The sequence below is a fragment of the Bos indicus x Bos taurus genome, chromosome 8 (assembly GCF_003369695.1).
Source record: "Bos indicus x Bos taurus breed Angus x Brahman F1 hybrid chromosome 8, Bos_hybrid_MaternalHap_v2.0, whole genome shotgun sequence".
Lineage (NCBI taxonomy): Eukaryota > Metazoa > Chordata > Mammalia > Artiodactyla > Bovidae > Bos > Bos indicus x Bos taurus.
In genome coordinates this window covers 89100427-89117401 of record NC_040083.1, presented here as the reverse complement: position 1 = coordinate 89117401, position 16975 = coordinate 89100427, and the positions used below count along the sequence as shown (strand labels likewise).

General features: G+C 42.1%; 1 protein-coding gene across 6 annotated transcripts in view; it reads right to left on the bottom strand.

Annotated features, from left to right (window-relative positions):
• The window catches only part of SHC3 (SHC adaptor protein 3), a 186868-nt gene that overhangs the window by 15045 nt on the left and 154848 nt on the right, over positions 1-16975 (bottom strand). For 5 of the 6 annotated variants that reach the window (XM_027550372.1, XM_027550373.1, XM_027550375.1 and 2 more), the window contains 4 exons: positions 15862-16012; positions 14770-14869; positions 12167-12325; positions 7921-8216 (listed from right to left, as the gene is read on the bottom strand). In XM_027550372.1, coding sequence (XP_027406173.1) covers positions 7921-8216; positions 12167-12325; positions 14770-14869; positions 15862-16012 — 706 coding nt within the window. The remainder of the gene's footprint in view (positions 1-7920; positions 8217-12166; positions 12326-14769; positions 14870-15861; positions 16013-16975) is intronic. The other variant, XM_027550374.1, reaches the window with a different exon arrangement.

Sequence of the window (16975 nt, the reverse complement as noted above, 5' to 3'; positions counted from 1 at the left end):
TTTTATCATTTTGCATCAGAAGAAAGAAGATGCTGAAAGATAAAGACATGTCAAAAGGACATAGAAGCCAGCTTGAAGGAGCATCAAAATGAATACAATAACTAAGTATAACCTGTTGGATGGCATCACCAACTCAATGGACATGAGTTTGAGCAAGCTCCAGGAGATGGTGAAGGACAGGGAAGCCTGGTGTGCTGCAGTCCATGGGGTCGCAGAGTCCGACACGACTAAGCAACTGAGCAACAACAACAAATAGCCCACTGAATAAAACAGGAAACTAGAAATCTACAACAGCAAAAATAAGTGATTAGATGGAAAGTTTGATCTATGAAGAGGGAAGTTATGTAGTTTTCAAAGCACCTCCCCCAAATGTTAATTCAAGGGAAAGGAGAGGGTCTGCTATGGGGAAGGATGCCAACACCTCCCCAGTGAAGCCGTCCAGGTGAACACTCACCAGCAGTCAGCATCTCCCCAGCAGGGAGATGTGTTCCTATACACATACAGCGAGCAGTGTTCCTATGATAGTTCAGCCAAGATGTGTAAGCTGACTCCAATAATGAGGAAACATCAGAGGAACCTGAACTGAGAACTGTTGTAGGTTGAAGGAGGCTAAATAGACATCACCACTGAATGCAGCACATGATTCTGAACTGGATCCTTTCAGGACAAAGGACACTCTTGGGATGAGCTGGTGGTGATGCAGCAGGATAAAGATCTGATTCATTCGGGTGTCTGTACCATGGTTAGGCAGGAGAATTGTTAGCAGGAATTCATACTCCAGTACTCAAGGGGGTGATGGAATATCTGAGCAGTTGACTCTCAAATGATTCCAGAGAAGAAAGTTTTTGTATACTGTGCTTCCAAAAGATACTCCAAAAAAATGAATGGAGTGAGATACAGGTGAAATGATATTAGAACAATATTGGTCATTTTTGCAGCCATTAATAAGTACTTGGGAATCCATTAGACCACTTTCTTTGCTCCAGTGCATTAAAGAAAAATGTAAAGCCAGTGCTGACATAAGACAGATGGAGGAAGAAGGGGGAGGAAAGAAAGGACCTGCCCGGTGCCCACTCTGCCTGGGGCAGGGGACGAAGTTGTGAGACACCGGTCCTTACACTGATGGAACTGGAGAGAGCCGCGGTAGATCGCAAGGCACAAAAACAAGCACTAGAAAAACTAAAATACTTGTCAAAAAATTAAAGAGGTAGCAAAAATGAGGTAGACTAAAGAGTGTTCGCAGGGAACATCAAGAAACAATGTCTGGAAATTTTAAATTAATGAATCAAGCACTCTTCAAAGAACTTTAAAGAGAATCCGTTGGCAGAGCCTGTCTCTCTTGGAATCAGAAATAGGGTAGGGAGGAAGGAGGGGGCCTATCAGTTTTCATTAAACCCTTCCTGTCTTTTTGTTCATATCTGGGGACACTATAGTGACAGAAAGTTAAAAGACAGATTGTTGAGATGACCTTGTCAGTCAAGCACTTTTCATGCTTCCTTACATTTCTCCACCCCTCTTGGAGTCAGGAGGGGACTAATGAACCATGAGGTACGTGACATGTGTCACTTCCCCAGTGAGGCCACTGATCTTCCTCCATCCCTCTCTTCTCCATGGTGACAAGGCAGACCCAGGAGATGGACGAGCCTGCATCCCTGAGCCACCCAAGCAAGGACTGGAGAGGCTAGGGAGCCACAAACACCAGCTTGGCGTGAGTGGGAACAGAAGCTCTGCTGGATTTAATCATTTTTAACCAGAATTCACCTTTTATTTATTAAGGCAGCACAGTCTAGACTGACTGGTAAAAAGGGAATTTAAAAATAATAACATGGCTTTATTAAGTGGAGGGATTGGGGGAAGGCTTTGTGTTTTCTTAATTACACTAAGAAGAAAGTAACAATCTAATAAATGTGAATGTTGGATGGCTGTTGTGGTTTGGTGATTTTATGAAAGCAAAAGCCCCTATGTGCTCTCAAACCTGTCACAACCTGAGACGACATTAACAAACAACCTGAGGTCACATTAATGAAGCCCACGGAACACCCAGCCATGTGTGACAGCAGCTTGTTCAAATGCAAGCACGCTCGCTGCCCACCACACTTTGCTGGCCCTTCAGGGCCAAAGTGATGAATCAGTGATAAATGACTCAGGGAATAATTTTAGACACAGAGCGCTGACTAAATGTTTCTGAAAGATGTTGAAAAGATTAAAAAAAAAAATGCACCAGATGCCATCTCTGAGGCTGTTCCTACAGACCAACTCATGGGCCTATTTCCAGCTGGTATTTTCAAGGGTTGATAGCTTCAGCAACTCCCCAGGAGCTCAGAAGCCCAGCCACAACCATCCCCGTTACCCGTTATCAGTGCCCTCAGGAGCCTTGAACAATCAGTGCACAGTGGGAAGGCACATAGGTTGATATACTCGGGGGTAAATTTAGACGCAGAACTGTTTTGCATCCTTATTTTTCTGAGTAATCTGTTCTGCCAAGTTTTCCCCTTTATAGTCTGGGACCAACCAATTACCATGAAAATCAGATGAATAAATATTGAAGAGAATGTGTTCATCGTCTATTTTCGTGTCCTCACAGCAAGCAAGCGACATTATATTTTTAATTAAGTCTTTGATTTCCATTTTCCCTTTCAACTAAAGCTGTCCTCCATAGGATCAATTAAGCTAGATAATCAGATCCAGTGAAAAGCCCCCCAAAAGAACAGTTATTAGTAGGTGTGATTCACACATTTTCCCAACCATACTGCAAATTTCTGCTCCAAAATTAAAGTTGTAGAGACAACACAGTGTGGGGTGCTCGGGGCTTGCTCAGACATCTGGTTTAACTTCATCGCCTTCTTACCTTCTACATTATTTCTATACTGGCTTGTGAATGTATAATATATTAGTAGTACATATCTTTTCATAAATCATCCTTTTGTCTATAAGGACTGAGTGACCAAAAAAAAAATACTAATCATCTTTGATCTATAAGAGGGTATAATTTAGCTAAATTTTAAATTTTTTAAAAATACCTAAAATTTTCAACCAAAATATTTATATTCTCATAGAATTGCTTAGATATTTTCTCTCCTATTTACTTAGAGATAACTACAACAAATTTCATAGGTAGTCAATGTGGACGGAAAGAACTCTGGACTGAGTCTATGTAGAAAACTTATTTGTGAACCCAGGCTGTCTTCTTGGGTCCTCAGTTCCCAACCTGCAAAAGTCTGAGGTTGCTTTATGTATTCAGTTAACCATTGCTTATTGAACACCACTTATGTGCCAGGACCTATTCTAGATGGTGGCAAATAACAACACTGAACAAGACTGCTACCCTCATGGGGATTATAGTCTAGTTGTTGTTGTTTAGTCTCTAAGTCGTGTCCAACTATTTCATGACCCTGTGAACTGTAGCCCGCCAGGCTCCTCTGCTCATGGGATTTCCAAGGCAAGAATACTGGAGTAGGTTGCCGTTTCCTTCTCCAGGAGATCTTCCCAACACAGGGACTGAACTGACTGAACTCACGTCTCCTGCATTGGCAGGCAGATTCTTTACTGCTGAGCCACTAGGGAAGCCCTGTTGTCTAGTTGGGGAAGCTAAATGATAAATTAGCAAATAAAAGAGTGCTTGTTTGTGATAAGTGCTTAAGGGTAAGAATAAATCAGGGTAAAGAAGTAGCAGTTATACAAAGTATTCTCTATGAGATAAAATGGTGGGGGGAGGAGGTTTCTCTGATTTGGAGTAAACCTAGATCATTGTAGGAGAAGGCAATGGCAACCCACTCCAGTGTTCTTGCCTGGAGAATCCCGGGGACCGGGGAGCCTGGTGGGTTGCCGTCTATGGGGTCGCACAGAGTCGGACACGACTGAAGCGACTTAGCAGCAGCAGCAGCGGTAGATCATTGTAAGAGGTGATTATAACCCCATAATCTTGACATCGCTTGATGAACACACAACCAAAGGAAGCAAAGACGATGAAGACAGATTTCTCTTATGAACAGCACCTGAAAAAATTCTAAAGAAAATATTCAGACTCCAAATCCAAATCCATGATTACTATGTCATAGACCAAGCAGAGTTTATGCCAGGATGAAACATCAGAAAAATCTACCTATGTAATTCCCCAGACAAATGGACTTTAGGGGAAACAAATCATGGTATTATCTCAAAAGCTGTTGAAGAAACATTTGATAAAGTTCAATACCTATACATGATAAAAGTAATTGGGTAATTAATATATATGTTAATGAGAGCAGAGATTATCCTTCCAACTGGTCATAGACATATACCAGGTGCCAAAATCAATATCTGGATTAGTAGTCCTTCAGTACACATTTGTTGAGTGAAGAATGAATGAATGAATGAAGTCCTTTCGGCTGATTAGAACATCTATAAAAGCTTTCATCATCCTTAAGGGAGAAAGTGAAAGACACTCAGTCTTGTCTGATTCTTTGCGACCCCATGGACTGTAGACCACCAGGCTCCCCTGTCCATGAAATTCTCCAGGCAAGAATACTGGAGTGGGAAGCTGTTTCCTTCTCCAGGGGATCTGCCCATCCCAGGGATTAAACCCAGGTCTTCTGCATTGCAGGCAGAGTCTTCACTGTCTGAGCCACCACAAAAGCCCGCATGAAAATTTAGAGGCCATTCCTTTTCAGGTTGGAAACTGCACAAGGGCGCCCCCTCCTGGCCAATGCTCAAAGATGCCCTGGTCAGCTCAGCAGTACCCTGTGAGGTCTGGGATTTGGAGGACAGGAGGGAAAAACTGTCAGTGTTTGCAATATCATGACCGCTGGTCCGGTAAAACTACAACAGTCAGAAAAATTTTCCAGAATCCAGATCACACTACTTTCCTCTCCCTGAAGCAATAACTACTGAAAAGAAGTAATCAAAAATAACATATCACTTAAAACAGGCACTAAAACTAGGCACCCAAGGAAGTAACCTGATAAAGGAAACAGGAGAACTTTCTGGAGAGAATTTTAAAATTCTAACAAAAGATATCTTAACACTAAATAAGTGGGGACATGCCATGTTCATGGAAGTGATGATTTACTATTAAAAAAAAATGTCAGCTGTCCTCAAGTTAATCTACAAATTCAGCACAAGTCCTCTCAAAATCCCAGCATATAGTTTTGGTGACTTGGTAAACTGAATCTAAACTCAGAACAAAGAATAAAGGTCTGAGAATATCTAAGACAACTTATGAAAAGGAGATTCAAGAGGAAGGACTCGCCACCAGATATTAGGATAGTTTAAAGCAGTAATGACTAAAGCGGTATGGAACACGGACAAAGAACAGAGCATCAAACCAACAGAACAGAACTGAGAGTCCAGAAACGGACCCACGACACAGAGAACTTAGTGTGTGTTAGAAGGAGCGTCACCACCACAGAGAAAAGATGAATTCTTCGGTAAATAGTGATGGGAAAATGGACTCAATACGTGGCGATTTTTTAGATGTTGGCTCCTTCTCTTATATCATCTTCTAAAGTATCTTCAGTTGGGCTTGAAAGGTAGATGTGAAAGATAAAACCATGAAGCTAATAGGAGAAAATACGGAAGAAAGATGCAGTATACCTGTGATTGGTAGGTGAGAAATCTTTTAAAACTAAAAACTATAAACCATAAAGGGGAAAATTAATGGATTTAGCTATATTCTCAGAAAAAAAGACTTTTATTTGATGAAGGTCACAGACAAAATTATCTGAGAGGTGAAGACATGGGAGAGTACAAATGGACATTCTATGACTGGAGAAAACGCAAGGAAGCCCAATAAGAAAATTAAAAGGGAAATATGGGGGAAAGATAGGAATACAAAATTTACGGAGAAACCTGTTAAAGTGCAACCAAAGAATTGCATGGCAAACAATAAGACATCTTTTCACTCCCCACCCCGGTCATATTAGCATAATTAGAGAGAGAAGAGGCAGATGAGGGACCTTCATCCTCTGCCACTGTGCATGTTGATAACCCTAGCCATTCTGGAAGTAAATGCAACCCCACAGTGACATTAAATGTATATACATTCTGCAATCAAAAATTCCTATCTTGGGATATGCCCAAGAGAGGCCGTACCAGGTGCAGGGGGAAACAAGCGCAAGGTTTGCAGCGCCTTCAGGGTTTTAATCCTTCACAAAAGAGCTCAGGAAGTGATGTGTAGACTGTGTATCCAGTGAGCCCCAGATGGCCCACCCAAGAAACAGTTCATCACGCAGAGGCACCACTGACAGATCTCAAAAACATGTACCGAAGGGGAAAAGAAAGAAATGATTTGCAGAACAATATCATGTTTGTGAATTTCTAAAACACAGAAATACAAAATATGTATTTTCCCTGGTATGTATATATGTGAGAAAAAAATCCATACAACTAAGGAAAGTGGATTGCTGCTGCTGCTGCTAAGTCGCTTCAGTCGTGTCCGACTCTGTGCGACCCCATAGACAGCAGCCCACCAGGCTCCCTCGTCCCTGGGATTCTCCAGTCAAGAATACTGGAGTGGGTTGCCATTTCCTTCTCCAATGCATGAAAGTGAAAAGTGAAAGTGAAGTCGCTCAGTCATGTCCGACTCTTAGTGACCTCATAGACTGCAGCCCACCAGGCTCCTCTGTCCATGGAATTTTCCAGGCAAGAGTACTGGAGTGGGGTGCCATTGCCTTCTCTGAGGAAAGTGGATTGGAAGGCTATAAATTACATTTATGGGGCATGGTTGCCCAGGTGGAAGGGAAAGAGGAGATGCAGAAGTCTAGGGAGCCAAGATAGGCAGGCAGCTAAGTCCAGACACCTGAGGCAAAGCATCATCTCTAACACACACAGTTCAGTTGTGTCCAAATTCAACTGAAGACTGTCTACATCCCTACCTGTCAATCAAAAAATGCAATATCTGTCATAGAGAACAGACTTGTGGTTGCCAAAGGAGGGAGGGGATGGGGGAGGGAAGGACTGGGAGTTTGGGATTAGCAGATGCAAACTATTATACAGAGGTAGGATAACAACAAGGTTCTACTATATACACAGGGAACTATATCCAATGTCCTGTGATAAGCCACAATGCAAAAGAATATATATATATACACGTACATATATATATATGTCTGTAAGTATAACTGAGTCACTTTTCTGTACAGCAAAAATTAACACATTATAAATCAACTATACTTCAACAAAATTTTTAAAAATACAATATCCTTTACTATTGAGATAACTCTACCTGCTGCATTGTTCTCACTGGATAAAAGATTTTAAACAACAATCCTGGAATTTACTCAATGGTTAGGTTAGTGTAACTACATTTATTAAACTTAGTAATTCTTGGACTATGCCAGGGTGAAGTCAAATTTTGTTTACTTACTGGAAGATGGGGTATTCAGTCAACCCTACAGAATTATTCAGACACAGTCATTCTGCTAGGAAGAGCCAAAAAGCCAAACTCACTGTCATGAGCTATTACTTCTCTGGGTGGGAAACCAAGAGACAATTAATAGGAGGCTTACCTACTGCTCCGTCACATTTTACAACCTGCAAATAAAATCTTGTGGTTCAACTTGTAGAGAAATTTGAGGTGCGTATCAAAAGCCCAGAAACCCTGCACTTGGGAACAAAGATTCACTATGAATGTGTTTGGAAGGGAAACTCTCGCAGTTATTGTATTCACTTTAAAGAACACGAGAATTAAGGCTTTCCACCTGGGTTCTGGTGAATTTCCAAGTCTTATAAGTTGCATGGGGCTCTAACCATAGGCTCCAGTAATCTGACTCTGGCCTGAAAGTAAGTCCTCTGGGCCTGGTCTCCAGGGTCCCAGAGGAGTGACTGTCAGGACTCAGCAGACATATGTGGGTAGAGAAGGGAAAGTGGTCCCAGTGCAGTGACCTAGGGGAGACTGTTGGAGGAAGGGTGGCCAGTGCAGGCCGTACTCCGCCCTGTGCTCACCGTGCCTTCTGGGTCCACGAGCAGCAAGTGTTTGGCCTGGCCATTGTGCATGCCAGTGAGGACGAAGGATCCCGGGTTGGTGGTACTCTTCCTGACCAAGAAGTCTCCATCTCTCTTTAGCAGCCCCTCTGCCTCCTTCCTGCTCATCTCCCCTTGGTACCAAGGCTCTGCTTTCAGTTCTTCCAGCATCTTGGCATCTGGTGCTCTGGGTGAGACGGGGCTGATGCATTCCATGGAGGCTGCCTTGCTCAACACAGGCCCCAAGGACTGAATCTTGAGAGCATCTTCAAAAGGCTCTGCCAACAACATGTGCCAGCAACACGTCAATTCCAAGGAGAGCAAAAGATAAACAACACAATGTGAGGGTTGGCAATGCAAAGGCAACTTCGACCAGAAAAAAAAAAGTAAAGTAGAGAAAACGGACTGGCTGGTAAGATAACAAGATTCATCGTAATGGCATCTGAAAACACAGCCCAAACCTTGGCATGACTCTCTCTGATGAGTCTGCTTTCCCAAGACAGCTGGGCATTGTGTCTTGTGCCAACGGTTCAAGCACACCCTTTGTCTCACTGGTATGACTTCGTTTTTGCATGCTGCAAGAGGCCAGGCATACTACATGCCATCTACTTTCTCTGGTACATTGGCTAGCCTCTTCAACAAATGTGCTCTCTTCTGAATAAAAATCTGTCAATACCAAAGAAAATACACAGAGGAAAAGACAAATTGCAAGGTTTTGTGCAAAACCAAAACCCAGCCCAACAAATGTTTCTTTCAAAATAGGTGCATTTTTAAAAGAGAAGAAAACCAACATTTATTAGCAGCCCTTTGTGTGACTTGCCCCAGGCTAGGAGCTCTACCTCCCCTTGACCTTCACTTGCTTCCCTGGGGAAAAAGGCTCTTGTATGAATGTTTGAGATTGAGCTTGACTCCATGCCCTTCAGAACACACTTCTCACTGCGGGGCATTGTTCTAAACAGCAACAAATATCAGCAGTGAGAGAAGTCGACAGGCACATCTAATTAAATCTCAATGTTGGATTTTCAAACAAAGCAATACGTACAACAGCACTCTGAAAAATGCACACAGTGCTACACAAAAGTAAGGTGTTGCGATGTTTATTGAGGGCCACACTGTCAACATGCTACAATGCAAACACCACAAGACCAGGAAGGCTTCTCTCCTGGGCATGGCTGCATCCCCAGAGACCAACACTGCTCCTGGGTCATAGTTTGTACCCTGTAAACATTCAGGGAGTGCTGTAAAATCAGACCCGTTTGTTAAATGTTAGCAGAGAATGGGCAGAAGTGAAGTGAATAAATGAAACCAAAACTAAGACATTTTGACAACTTACTAAATTATTTACAGATTTGGGTGCCCACCCTCCCCCAAAAAAGAAGAGGTTAAAACTATGGGCTAAAATTGTTTGTGTATTTTCTTTTTTCATTCTACTTTTTCCCCTGATTACTGGGAGTAGTTGAAAATTTGTATTCTATTTCTATACCATCACCATCACCACAACATCAGCATCATCATCACCATCATCTCAGACCCATGAGCACCAGCATCACTATCACTATTAACATCATCATCACCAACACCACTATCACCATTTCATCATTATCGTCACCTTCATGACCGTCAGTATCATCACCACCACCATCAGCACCATTACCAGAACAATCAGCACCATTAGCACTATTGTTATTTAGATATACTGGTTCAAGATACTGCTTCGCTGGTAGCTCAGACGGTAAGCAATCTGCCTGCAAACCAGGACACCTGGATTCAATCCCTGCATCAGGAAGATCCCCTGGAGAAGGGAATGGCAACCCATGCCAGTATTCTTGCCTGGGAAATTCCATGGACAGAGGAGCCTGGCAGGCTACAGTCCATGGGGTCACAAAGAGTTAGACACGACTGAATGACTAACACTTGGACTTGGGGTTCAAGATAAACAGAGCACTAGGTCTACTTCTCTAATAATTTTCAATAGATATTAGCTTCTCCAGGGCTCTATCTACTTTCTCTCTCCCCTTCTCTAGTTTTGGGAGTAGGAGTGGAAATTGAGGGATTTGAAAAGGGTAGCTTGGACTTTCATTTTTCCATCTCAAACCCCAGCCTAATCTAACTCTCCTCAGGCTCTGGGGCCAGAATTCACTGGCAACTTGACTAAGTTAAGCAGTGAAAATGGTCTGCCAAAAATTCAACTACTAAAGTGAAGTTGGGAGACATTGTTAAAACTGGAGCAGAGGGTCAAGGAGCTAACAGTTGGTTCTAAATTTTGCAAAGTTGCTTCATATCTCCTAGGCTATTTCCACATATTTTTAAAATGAAGAGATTGGATTGGATGATCTGCAGTTCTTCTGGCTCTGGTGAATTTTTGCCTGTCATCTTGGGAGAAATAGACTATTGTTGTCATGGTGCAGTCACTCAGTCACGTCCGACTTTTTGTGACCCCCATGAATTGCAGCACACCAGGCCTCCCTGTCCATCACCAACTCCCGGAGTTCACTCAGACTCACGTCCATCGAGTCAGTGATGCCATCCAGCCATCTCATCCTCTGTCATCCCCTTTTCCTCTTGCCCCTCAATCCCTCCTGTATCAGAGTCTTTTCCAATGAGTCAACTCTTCACATGAGGTGGTCAAAGTATGGGAGTTTCAGCTTTAGCATCATTCCTTCCAAAAAAATCCCAGAGCTGATCTCCTTCAGAATGGACTGGTTGGATCTCCTTGTAGTCCAAGGGACTCTCAAGAGCCTTCTACAATACCACAATTCAAAAGCATCAATTCTTCGGCGCTCAGCTTTCTTCACAGTCCAACTCTCACATCCATACATGACCACAGGAAAAACCATAGCCTTGACTAGATGGACCTTTGTTAGCAAAGTAATGTCTCTGCCTTTCAATATGCTATCTAGGTTGGTTGTAACTTTCCTTCCAAGGAGTAAGCATCTTTTAATTTCATGGCTACAGTCACCATCTGCAGTGATTTTGGAGCCCAGAAAAATAAAGTCTGACATTGTTTCCACTGTTTCCCCATCTATTTCCCATGAAGTGATGGGACCAGATGCCATGATCTTCGTTTTCTGAATGTTGAGCTTTAAGCCAACTTTTTCACTCTCCACTTTCACTTTCATCAAGAGGCTTTTGAGTTCCTCTTCACTTTCTGTCATAAGGGTGGTGTCATCTGCATATCTGAGGTTATTGATAGTTCTCCTGGCAATCTTGATTCCAGCTTGTGCTTCTTCCAACCCAGTGTTTCTCATAATGTACTCTGCATAGAAGTTAAATAAGCAGGGTGACAATATACAGCCTTGATGTACTCCTTTTCCTATTTGGAACCAGTCTGTTGTTCCATGTCCAGTTCTAACTGTTGCTTCCTGACCTGCATACAGGTTTCTCAAGAGGCAGGTCAGGTGGTCTGGTATTCCCATCTCTTTCAGAATTCTTTAACAACAATTTACACTTTCATTAACCAGTTCACAGATGATTTATTTTTCCCAATCTGTATGACAAACAGAGGTCCCTGACACACATTACACTAGAGTGCAAGCAACAGTAGTTTGGGGTCACTCTTCTCGTCCCATTTTATTTTTCATCAGAGCATTTGTCGCTACCTGTAACACATGGTGGTTATTTAAACTCCATGAGAGGAGGGACTTTGTCTGTTTTGTTTTCCTGTATATCCCCAGTAAATAGAATAGTATTTGATACCTGAGGTGTTCAGTGGAGAGGAAGAAGGGGAGAAGGAAAGTGGGTGCATATATGCAAACAGATGGGTATATTACAATTTCTTGCTTACATGCTAGCTTTGTAGTAGATTAAGAGCTCTGTGAAAATAGGGGCCAAGGCATTTCAGCATCCTTAAAACTGATACCGTATTTTAGGCACACAATATCCAATTAATACCTAAGTGAAGAAATAAATGAATGCATTCACTTATGTATATCATTTGTCTCAATGTGATTGTCAAGAACAAAATTAATTATAAAAAGAGGAGGGGAAGTTGCTTTGTCTTTTGCAGAGAACTGCAGAGAAGGTTGTAATATGAAAGCAGGGGTCAGCCAAGTTCAAAGCCTTGAAAAACTCAGTCATAACCCAGGAAAAAAACAGCTAATCAGCATCCTTAATCAAAACTACACTGGAAGAAAATTCAGTAATTGCACAGATTTCAAACAAAAGACAAAGTTTAAAAAAAAACACACAGCCTTAAAAGAGAAAAAAACAATAGCAAATGGAAACACACTCATGTCAAAGAGGTCTTTCCGCGGACTGCTCTCTGCACTGCTGCCCGTGGCCGGCCCTGTCTGCTGGGGGATACGCTGGGTATTGACATAGGTGGGGGCTTCTCCCGTAGGAGCCACATGTGATTTCCCTTCAGGCATGCTGTAGATGTCCAAGGATCCTGCAACAAGAAAATAGACCTCCTTTCTCTTCTGATCATAATGCTATTCATGTTAAGCCACCCAATGTTTCACAGAGAAGTTCCTTCAGTCCATTCATAAGAAAATCCTTCTTTCAGATGCCCGTCTATTAACTCTCTTCTCTGACTCTCTTACCCTGCTGTGCTTCGGCTAGGATACTCTCCACTCCTGCCTGTCAAAATGGGACCTGCCATCCCAGGATGATGGACACCATGAAGGTTAGGAGCCTTGTCAAGACCCTAGGCCCATCTGACTCAGGCTGGGTGGGCGGGAGGGGCAGGGGAACTACACCTGCTACAGAAGCTCCCCCAGCCTCCTCATTCCCTCTGCGAAGGACTGAGATCAAAATAACTGAGCAGAAGAACAATGAGCCTTATTTTCACTGCTCTTTTTTTAAGTATAGGTGAATGCTTCATATATTAACTCCAAAGAAATGCAATGAATTTCCAATGCTCTGGCCCCATTTTTAGAAATAAAGCAATATTTACCCCATTTGCTTCCTAGTGAATTGAGACACTTTCCTTATAAAACAGAATCAGGCTTGTGCCATCATCGGACTTCCCAACTGAACCAAGACTGCTGAGGCTCAACTGGGGCGGTCACTGCTATTGTCAACCAAGGTGAATGAAGGGTGTGGCCCTGCTCGGGTCACCATCTGGTTCTTTGTACAGGTCACTATTTCTAACAAACTTCCACAGACACTCTCAAGACCAACTTGGACCTGGAGAGAGATCACCTCTCCAGGTGGTGGGGCATGAGAGTTGGCTCAATTCAACCAGCAAGAGTGGGTTCAGGATTCTTTAAGAAGCTTTCTCAAGAGCCCACTGAAGGACTTTTGGCAGACCACTGTCTCTGCCTACAAGCCTGAGAATGCAAGTGTCCTGAGAAAGTCATCAACTTCAGATGATTGCGAGTGCTGAGTACAGGGCAGGGAGCTATACACTCCCTGGTGGTGGTACCCAGAGTTCAGTTTCATTTAGGGGAAATGGCTGCTAGCAGATTAATAGGGGTTTATTTGTTCTACGGACAAGGTATTTATTGGTTTCCAATACGAACTTGAAATTCATTAAGAGTTATGAGTCTCAAGTTCCAGGCCAAGAACTTATATAAGGCTCATTTTTTTTCTCTGGTGAATTTCTTACATTGTCTGTTCTTGATCTGGCTGGAATAACCTGGATATAAAAAAGACCTCATTTTCAAATAAATCTAACAAATTTTTCAGTAGAGTCAATATCTAATGTATGTAATGTGTCTTAGTCTTTAATAGTTATTCTATGTCTAAGTACATGATTGTTGTATAAAATGCTTTAAATGTATACAGAACAAAATTGAAAATGTAAAAAAGTGCCTCTGGCAAAGTTATAACTTTAATTTGCTATTTCCATCCTGTTCTGAGGTACAGTCAAGTAGTCTGTTGACTCTTTTATGGATTATTAACTGGGCAGCACAAACGGGTCATCTTTCAGCTGGGGCAGGTAAGACATAAAATTATTTCACGGGAGAAACATTTTAAAAATATATTGTCATTTACCCACTGGCACAAATGGCAATAATGTAGGTGAAAACCTTAATGTTAAACCAAAAAATGGTTAAAATATATACATAGAAGCATACATCGGATCTTCATTCATTTATCACTCCATCTCCTTCAGACCCTGTAGCCAGGACCCTGGAACCATCAAAAGTTCTCAAAATGTTTGAGGAGGTAAAATGTTTAAAATTAAAAGAAACCTTTAAAATGTATAGATACATACATGTGTATGCTTGTCTAAAAATAACTGTCTAGAGAATAGAGACTAATGTTAGCAATTAAACTAAATAGTGCTTAATTAGTCACACTATTTTTAATGTGGGATGTAGGTGCTTGCTTATAGGTTTGATAAGAAATGAAGTGTCCTCTGAAAGGACCCAGGCCCTGTGACAGACTTGTATTCCAGGTGCCATCTCTGCCAGGGCTGGTGTCACTCCATTCTTCCTAAAGGTGACCATAGAAGAGGGAGGTGGGGCAGAGGAAAGGAGGGGAAAACTACAAGCTGCCATTAGAAGCTACAAGGATTCAATATTGACTCCAGAGTCTCCCACCTTAGCCTCGTTCGAACTGGGTATGGAGTTGGCCCTGGGGAGGTGAATTCCTCAGTCTCTGGAGGGGCAAGCCCTCTCGCCAGAAAAGGGCCTTAGATGCACAGTCTCTGTGCAGGAGAACAGGAAGAACTGGGAGGCATGAAGAGTGAGCTGGTCCTGGTGCCCAGGGATGGGTTATCTGATGCGTGCCCTCCAACATCCCTGACAGCCATTCTTTCTATTTCTGTGATCCGGTTGGGAAACTGTAGCCCCACCCACAGCAGTTATTTCCAGTCAGCCATTCTGCCACTCCACAGGACAGGAACTTTTGAAAAGTATTTTTTATGTTTCTTGTCCACCTTACCTTGCCGCTCACCTTGCCTGACAGGTGTTTGCTGCCAGTCTTCACCAAACGGGTCTCCTAAGTGTCTTCCCTGGTAGTAAGTTTGCTCTTTTCCTGCAAACTATAGACATATGTAAATACAAAACAAGAAAAAGTCCTCCTCTTCTTGCGTCTCCACTTTTGAAAGCCATAATACAGAAGAAGGGACTTCAGTGGCCAGTGGATTGCATCCCTGTTGTACTCAGTTTTCCCTTCATGCCTCACAGTTGGCATGATTTGGGAAGTTAGTCTGCATGGGTGTGAAAAAGAGGCTACATCTCATTAAAACTACAGATGTTCCCTGCTTTCAGTACCCACCCCGCCACCTCCCTTCCCTAAGTGTGACCATAAATTGAATTCTCTACATACAGCCACATCACCAACATGCCTTAAAATAGATTTCAGTTAGAGACTATCTATGTGTCAGAACATAGTTCCCAGCATATACACCTATAACCATTCATTCCTGGGCAAATCCACCTTGTCGATTCCTTCTTATAGAGCTATTGACATTTGGCTTCAGTGTTATTTACCGCTTTTATTGTCATCCACATAAGGTAAATGACATCAAAAAATTCCCTTTAACAAAAAGATATCATAGAGATACCATAACTCTAGAAAGAGAATGCCTTACTAGAATTTTGAATTAGAGGGAAAATCAGGGAGATAAGTAAAACAGAAAACTTCAAAACAAAACAAACAAACAAAAAAAACCTTATGTTAAAGGCTTACATTCTTTCTATTTCCAGAGAACTCAAAGAACCCCAGGCTTTCAAAAGTCTTGAACTCTCTCTTTTCCTCATTAAGTTCACAATACAATGGGATTTGTCCTAGGATGAAGAGGGAACTTGCAGACTTGTATCTCAGGAATCACAATGGAGTTCCAAGGCATTTGACTAAACCTTGTGATGTTAAAGCAAAAGCTTCCCCTACTGTCTGCTTTATGAAATTCAAGGGGAGGAAGTTTGTGAGTTTTTCTGTCTGGATAGAACATCAGCCTGAAAATAGAGTTGAAGAAAGCAATAGGAAATGAAGTCCAGTTAGCTACCATTCAGGGAAAGATATAAGACTCACCTGGGCTGTGTCAGGACCGTGGGGTCTGGCTTTCAGGCGAGCATCGGCAAACCCCCCTGGAGGAGGTGTCTTGCTTGGAATGCTGTTGTAATATGGGTGGTCTGAGCCATCACTCTCCTCTTCAGTCCATGGTTCATCTAGACTCTGCATTCTGTTAAAAGAGGATTTTCGAGAACTTTAGCCAAAATTTGAGCTTACTGTCAAAACAAAAAAATCTAATGTTAGTAACTATAGACCCAGAAAGCAGAGTTTAGTCACTCCCCCTTCAACGATCTAGGTCTCAGGCACATATAAACAGCAGATGAATGGTTCAGCCAAATATCCCCGCCTTATTCACAGTGTGAATTTAGAAATTTTAGAAAATTCCAGTCTTATTTGAAACAGAAAACAACTCCTTTATTAAAAGTACATTTTAATAAGAAAATACATAGTTTATAGGTAATGATAATCAGCTTCTTGAGGTATAGACACACATTTTAGTATATCATGAAATTTACCCAAAACAAAATTAACTTTAATGGAGATTTAGTGACATCAAGGAAAATGACAGAGTAAGGACCTCTGAATTATTCTTTCCTCTGTAATGACAACAAGAAAGCTAGCAAAAAATGTTTTCATGATCAACATTTTTAGAACTCTGGAAATTAATCAGAAGTTTGTACCAATATAGAGAGTGTTTTGGAGAAGGCAATGGCACCCCACTCTAGTACTCTTGCCTGGAAAATCCCATGGATGGAGGAGCCTGGCAGGCTGCAGTCCATGGGGTCACACAGAGTCGGACATGACTGAAGTGACTTAGCAGCAGCAGCAGCAGCAGAGAGTGTTTATTAAACAAACAAACAAAAAAGACATAAATAGCTGTCAGGACAAGAGCTTTGTTGCATTTTAACTTGCTCTGTTGCCATCTCCAGGATAGACTTAAAAGCCAAAATCCAGTAGTGACAGTGAAAACCAGCAGCTTAAATAGCTAGACATGGGAGGAGGCAAAAAAGCATTTAGGTTCCTGTAAATTCCTATTCCCAGAAAACAGTCATTATGACCTTTCTGTTCATTCTCTATAAGACTCCACTCCCAAAACTGTCTTTATATGACCTGATTCAGAGCTTGTCTATGG